Here is a 7,539-nt window from a genome sequence, read left to right as displayed (position 1 = left end):
TTAGTTTTGTTGATGTTGAGTGTGGGAGGGAGGGAGGGAGGGAGGGAGGGAGGGAGAGAGGGAGAGAGGGAGAGAGGGAGGGAGGGAGGGAGGGAGGGAGGGAGGGAGGGAGGGAGAGAGGGAGGGAGAGAGAGAGGGAGAGAGGGAGGGAGGGAGGGAGGGAGGGAGGGAGGGAGGGAGAGAGGGAGAGAGGGAGAGAGGGAGAGAGGGAGGGAGGGAGGGAGGGAGGGAGGGAGAGGGAGAGAGGGAGGGAGGGAGAGAGGGAGGGAGGGAGGGAGGGAGAGAGGGAGGGAGGGAGGGAGGGAGGGAGGGAGGGAGGGAGGGAGGGAGGGAGGGAGGGAGGTGGAGAGGGAGGGAGGGAGGGAGGGGAGAGGGAGGGAGGGAGAGAGAGAGGGAGAGAGGGAGGGAGGGAGGGGGGAGGGAGAGAGGGAGAGAGGGAGGGAGGGAGGGGAGGGAGGGAGGGGAGAGGGAGGGAGGGAGGGAGGGAGGGGGAGAGGGAGGGAGAGAGAGGGAGGGAGAGAGGGAGGGAGGGAGGGAGGGAGAGAGGAGAGAGGGAGGGAGGGAGGGAGGGAGGGAGGGAGGGAGGGAGGGAGGGAGGGAGGGAGGGAGGGAGGGAGGGGGAGAGGGAGGGAGAGAGAGAGCCAGAACTCTTAAACATGGTTAGAGTTGTGTTCATAGCTACGAGGAGGGACTGGGAGAGAGTCTGAGTGAGTGGAGAACAGTATAATTTGTACAACATAGGAGGGAAGCCAGAGAGAAAAATGAGGAATCTGATGTCTGTCAACATCAGCCTCCTCTGTGGTGAGTACTATTAGAATATATTACATTAATACACACCCCATATTGAACTGTGTTACTCACTGAACACAGCACTCAATTCTTGGCATGTATCATTGTACGCTACAGTGATCAATACTGTACTTTATCCTTCAACACTGTTTTACTGTTTTGCTGTAGTCCTGAACACATAACTGTACTGTACCACTCAGTCCCAGATTATTTAACATTCTCTACCTGTCACTCAACTATCTCCCTTACCTGACTGTCTGTGACACATGGTGACTATGGCAACTGTTATTGTAGAGATGATGTGAATGTGTTTCTTTGGTTGTTTCATAGCTGTGATCTGTGTGATGTCAGCAGTGATCACAAAGAGAGGGACAGAAGGAGGAAATGACACCATTCAGTGTCCTTATGACCGGGGGTTTAAGACACACCAGAAGTACCTCTCTAAAGGGATCTGGGCCAACCGGGTTGATGTGATCAAAACCCAAACCCATCAGCACCCAGCGGTGACTCATAAAGGAGATTCTCTCTGTATGACGACACAGAGAGAAGAGTCTTCACTGTGACCATCACTAACCTGGTCCTAGACGATTCAGGGACCTACTGGTGTGAGATAAACACATGGTGGTGGTATCACAAGACTGAAGTCAGGATCACTGTGGACAGAGGTTGGTGTCTAAGACGTTCTATCAGTGTGTTTATGTCTGATTACATTTAACACATTATTTATTAGTGTTGATGCATTATATCTCTGTGTCTCTCCCTCATGCTCTCTCTCTCTATCTTTCTCACTCACTCTCTCTCTCTTCCTCACTCACTCACTCTCTCTATCTTTCTCCCTCACTCTCTCTCTCTATCTTTCTCCCTCACTCACTCACTCTCTCTCTCTCTCCCTCACTCTCTCTCTCTATCTCTCTCTATCTCTCTCCCTCACTCACTCTCTCTATCTCTCTCCCTCACACTCTCTCTCTATCTTTCTCACTCACTCTCTCTCTATCTTTCTCACTCACTCTCTCTATCTTTCTCCCTCACTCACTCACTCACTCTCTCTATCTTTCTCCCTCACTCACTCACGCTCTCTCTCTATCTTTCTCCCTCACTCACTCTCTCTATCTTTCTCCCTCACTCACTCACGCTCTCTCTCTATCTTTCTCACTCACTCACTCACTCACTCACTCTCTCTCTCTCTCCCTCACTCTCTCTCTATCTCTCTCCCTCACTCACTCTCTCTATCTCTCTCCCTCACGCTCTCTCTCTATCTTTCTCACTCACTCTCTCTCTATCTTTCTCACTCACTCTCTCTATCTTTCTCCCTCACTCACTCACTCTCTCTATCTTTCTCCCTCACTCACTCACTCTCTCTATCTTTCTCCCTCACTCACTCACGCTCTCTCTCTATCTTTCTCCCTCACTCACTCTCTCTATCTTTCTCTTTCTCTTTTATTTCGTTCTCTCTCTTTTTCTCACTCTCACTCTCTCCGTGACTCTCTATCTCTCTCTACAGCTCCTGTTCCTCCCAACCCTGGCTCCATCACCTCCAGACCTCTCCTCTCCACGACACACCCATCAACACACATCACCATGGCAACTGACTCCTCAAACTCCACAGCAGGTATATTACCCTCAGTAGAACTGCTCTCTAAAGCCTACACACTTATCTGTAGGCCTACATCTCTCTCTCTCTTCATTTATCTTTGTCCCTCCTCTGTCGTCTCTTTCTCTCTCTGTCTTCCTTTTGTTCTCCCACCTCACATCTCCTCCTCTCTCTCTCAGGTCGCCTCTTCTCCTCTCCCCCTCACATCTCCCTCTCACGCCTCCTCCTCTCCTCTCCCCCTCCCCCCCCTCACATCTCCCTCTCACACCTCCTCCTCTCCTCTCCCCCTCCCCCTCACATCTCCCTCTCACGCCTCCTCCTCTCCTCTCCCCTATCACATATCATCTCCACACCGCCCTCTCCCCCCTCACATCTCCCTCTCACGTCGCCTCTTCTCCTCTCCCCCTCCCCCTCACATCTCCTCCTCTCCCTCTCACACCTCCTCCTCTCCTCCCCCCTATCACATCTCATCTCCACACCGCCCTCTCCCCCCTCACATCTCCCTCTCACGCCTCCTCCTCTCCTCTCCCCTATCACATCTCATCTCCACACCTACCTCCCCCCAGTCACTAATATTAACCCTTGTCATTTAGTCCCTATAACCTGTTCAGTCATTATCTTTAGTATTGTAACTACTCAGAGAGGTTCTGTATTGAGAGACTAGTAGTTATAGTCATTATCTTTAGTATTGTAACTACTCAGAGAGGTTCTGTATTGAGAGACTAGTAGTTATAGTCATTATCTTTAGTATTGTAACTACTCAGAGAGGTTCTGTATTAGAGACTAGTAGTTATAGTCATTATCTTTAGTATTGTATCTGTACTCAGAGAGGTTCTGTATTAGAGACTAGTAGTTATAGTCATTATCTTTAGTATGGTAACTGTACTCAGAGAGGTTCTGTATTAGAGACTAGTAGTTATAGTCATTATCTTTAGTATTGTATCTGTACTCAGAGAGGTTCTGTACTGAGAGACTAGTAGTTATAGTCATTATCTTTAGTATGGTAACTGTACTCAGAGAGGTTCTGTATTAGAGACTAGTAGTTATAGTCATTATCTTTAGTATTGTATCTGTACTCAGAGAGGTTCTGTATTAGAGACTAGTAGTTACAGTCATTATCTTTAGTATGGCAACTGTACTCAGAGAGGTTCTGTATTAGAGACTAGTAGTTATAGTCATTATCTTTAGTATTGTATCTGTACTCAGAGAGGTTCTGTATTAGAGACTAGTAGTTATAGTCATTATCTTTAGTATGGTAACTGTACTCAGAGAGGTTCTGTATTAGAGACTAGTAGTTATAGTCATTATCTTTAGTATTGTATCTGTACTCAGAGAGGTTCTGTACTGAGAGACTAGTAGTTATAGTCATTATCTTTAGTATGGTAACTGTACTCAGAGAGGTTCTGTATTGGGAGACTAGTAGTTATAGTCATTATCTTTAGTATGGTAACTGTACTCAGAGAGATTCTGTATTGAGAGACTAGTAGTTACAGTCATTGTAGGTCAAGGTTCACACCACTTCCTCTGAAACACACAGAGTGCGTACTACTTTCAGTCTCAGAATTACACACCCCAAACCACACACGTAAACAAGTACGCAGGCGCACTCTCTCTCTCTCTCTCTCTCGCTCTCCTTCCTTATTTATGGAACAGTAGGAGCAACAGCATCACCACCACCACAGACATGACTAGAACACAAGGTAACGACAGCATCACCACCACAGACATGACTAGAACACAAGGTAACAACAGCATCACTACAGACATGACTAGAACACAAGGTAACGACATCATCACCACCACAGACATGACTAGAACACAAGGTAACGACAGCATCACCACCACAGACATGACTAGAACACAAGTTAACAACAGCATCACTACAGACATGACTAGAACACAAGGTAACAACAGCATCACCACCACAGACATGACTAGAACACAAGGTAACAACAGCATCACCACCACAGACATGACTAGAACACAAGGTAACAACAGAATCACCACCACAGACATGACTAGAACACAAGGTAACAACAGCATCACCACCACAGACATGACTAGAACACAAGGTAACAACAGCATCACCACCACAGACATGACTAGACCACAAGGTAACAACAGCATCACCCACAGACATGACTAGAACACAAGGTAACAACAGCATCACCCACAGACATGACTAGAACACAAGGTAACAACAGCATCACCACAGACATGACTAGAACACAAGGTAACGACATCATCACCACCACAGACATGACTAGAACACAAGGTAACGACAGCATCACCCACAGACATGACTAGAACACAAGGTAACAACAGAATCACCACCACAGACATGACTAGAACACAAGGTAACAACAGCATCACCACAGACATGATTAGAACACAAGGTAACACATCATCACCACCACAGACATGACTAGAACACAAGGTAACAACAGCATCACCACAGACATGACTAGAACACAAGGTAACAACAGCATCACCACCACAGACATGACTAGAACACAAGGTAACAACAGCATCACCACAGACATGACTAGAACACAAGGTAACAACAGCATCACCACAGACATGACTAGAACACAAGGTAACGACAGCATCACCACCACAGACATAACTAGAATACAAGGTAACGACAGCATCACCAAGGTAACATAATGAACCCTCGGCACCGCATGACACTGAGAGATTAACTACAACTACCAAGCATCATATTGTAACATGGTCTTTATTAAAATACCATACGGTAACATGGACTACAACTACCAAGCATCCTGTCCTCATAAACTACAACTATGAATCTAAAGATACACCACCTTGTGGTGGAAACTAGTCATTACATCTTCCACCTCCAGACAGTGAATAACATTGCACCACATTAACAACACATTGACTTTGCCTGATACTTGATATTAGATTGAATAATCTGACTGTGACTATTGATATCTCATTGACATTTCCTCTCTATGTTCTGCTCTCTTCAACACCACCTGTTTCTGTGTCTAATGTTGTCTTCCCTCCTCCCTCCCTCTGAAATGGTAGAAACCCAGAGGTACAGTACAGTAGAGACGAGCTAAATGTAGCATCACTGTTACATTATGCCTGAGTACTGTCTCTGGGTGTTCTATGTGATGTGATGTTCTCTGGTGTTGATCTGGGTGTTCTAGGTGATGTGATGTACTCTGGTGTTGCTCTGGGTGTTCTAGGTGTTGTGATGTTCTCTGGTGTTGGTCTGGGTGTTCTAGGTGATGTTCTCTGGTGTTGTTCTGGGTGTTCTAGGTGATGTGATGTTCTCTGGTGTTGGTCTGGGTGTTCTAGGTGATGTGATGTTCTCTGGTGTTGTTCTGGGTATTCTAGGTGATGTGATGTACTCTGGTGTTGATCTGGGTGTTCTAGGTGATGTGATGTACTCTGGTGTTGGTCTGGTGTGTCTGGGTGTTCTAGGTGATGTGATGTTCTCTGGTGTTGGTCTGGGTGTTCTAGGTGATGTGATGTTCTCTGGTGTTGGTCTGGGTGTTCTAGGTGATGTGATGTTCTCTGGTGTTGCTCTGGGTGTTCTAGGTGTTGTGATGTTCTCTGGTGGTGTTCTGAGTGTTCTAGGTGATGTGATGTTCTCTGGTGTTGCTCTGGGTGTTCTAGGTGTTGTGATGTTCTCTGGTGGTGTTCTGAGTGTTCTAGGTGTTGTGATGTTCTCTGGTGGAGTTCTGGGTGTTGTTCTACTACTGCTGGGTCTGCTGCTGTTCATGTTCTTCAGACAGAGGAGAGACAGAGACAGGAGACCAACAGGTACACTAGTTATCACACGCAAACATTATTTAAACAATTAACAAATATGTCAAAAATAAACATAGATTTTTCTAAACAACTTTTTTTTCCTCTTCAGCATCCAAACACTCTGCCAGCCTGTTGATGCCTGACTCCATGACAACCAACCAAGATCCAGACACAGGAACCATCACTAACCCTATCTACGCCACAGCAACCAATCAGAACCCAGATTCAGCCTGTGACATCACCACCATCTATACCAACACAACCAATCCTCGTCGAGATGACATCCACTTCAATGTTGGTCCGTCTACAGAGGTTTCAGACAATGTGACCTACGTTACTGTCAACTTCCCCAGAGATCCAGCCTCCCCAGAGATCCAGCCTGACTCCACTGTGCTACTGTCAACATCCCCAGAGATCCAGCCTGTCTCCACTATGCTACTGTCAACTTCCCCAGAGATCCAGCCTGACTCCACTGTGCTACTGTCAACTTCCCCAGAGATCCAGCCTGTCTCCACTATGCTACTATCAACTTCCCCAGAGATCCATCCTGTCTCCACTATGCTACTGTCAACTTCCCCAGAGATCCAGTCTGTCTCCACTATACTACAGTCAACTTCCCCAGAGATCCATCCTGTCTCCACTATGCGACTGTCAACTTCCCCAGAGATCCAGTCTGTCTCCACTATACTACTGTCAACTTCCCCAGAGATCCATCCTGTCTCCACTATGCTACTGTCAACTTCCCCAGAGATCCAGCCTGTCTCCACTATGCTACTGTCAACTTCCCCAGAGATCCAGCCTGACTCCACTCTGCTACTGTCAACTTCCACAGAGATCCAGCCTGTCTCCACTATGCTACTGTCAACTTCCCCAGAGATCCAGCCTGACTCCACTCTGCTACTGTCAACTTCCACAGAGATCCAGCCTGTCTCCACTATGCTACTGTCAACTTCCCCAGAGATCCAGCCTGTCTCCACTATGTTACTGTCACTGATCTGCATGGCACAGCATGAATTCACATCTTCATGTTTTCATGTCTTCATGTTTTCATGTTGTCATTTAGTCATGAATTTGTGTTTTTAATTCATTCATTTATTTGATCAATAATTTCTTAATTTGTTCATATATTCATTTAATCATGTATTAATCACATTTTTTTATTCAACATTTTCATTGTTTATTTGTTCTCGTTCATTCATCATTCGTTAGTTCAATCATCTGTTCATCATTATCATTACATCATTATTTTGTTTGTTTGTCAGTCATTACATTCAGCACGTCCATTCATTCATTCATTGTTTCTACTGTGAATGTAACACTGACTTGAACAAACAGAGACAGTTTGTAGCTTTTAGGAACCTTTGATTATTCAGTGT

At 46.1% G+C, this 7,539-nt stretch overlaps 1 protein-coding gene across 1 annotated transcript; it reads left to right on the top strand.

Annotated features, from left to right (window-relative positions):
• The first annotated feature begins 1,310 nt into the window (after positions 1 to 1,310).
• Positions 1,311 to 7,261, top strand: LOC121843724 (mucin-3A-like). Its single transcript, XM_042313512.1, has 5 exons — positions 1,311 to 1,454; positions 2,291 to 2,398; positions 6,068 to 6,175; positions 6,273 to 6,461; positions 6,534 to 7,261. Exons 2-5 carry the CDS (start codon positions 2,368 to 2,370, stop codon positions 7,244 to 7,246), a joined length of 1,041 nt encoding a protein of 346 aa, XP_042169446.1. The 5' UTR covers positions 1,311 to 1,454; positions 2,291 to 2,367; the 3' UTR covers positions 7,247 to 7,261.
• Positions 7,262 to 7,539: the final 278 nt, after the last annotated feature.

Source organism: Oncorhynchus tshawytscha, unplaced genomic scaffold (assembly GCF_018296145.1).
Source record: "Oncorhynchus tshawytscha isolate Ot180627B unplaced genomic scaffold, Otsh_v2.0 Un_contig_19552_pilon_pilon, whole genome shotgun sequence".
In the NCBI taxonomy this organism is placed as follows: Eukaryota; Metazoa; Chordata; class Actinopteri; order Salmoniformes; family Salmonidae; genus Oncorhynchus; species Oncorhynchus tshawytscha.
The sequence above is the reverse complement of the archived record's forward strand: the minus strand, read 5'-3'. Positions and strand labels throughout refer to the sequence as shown.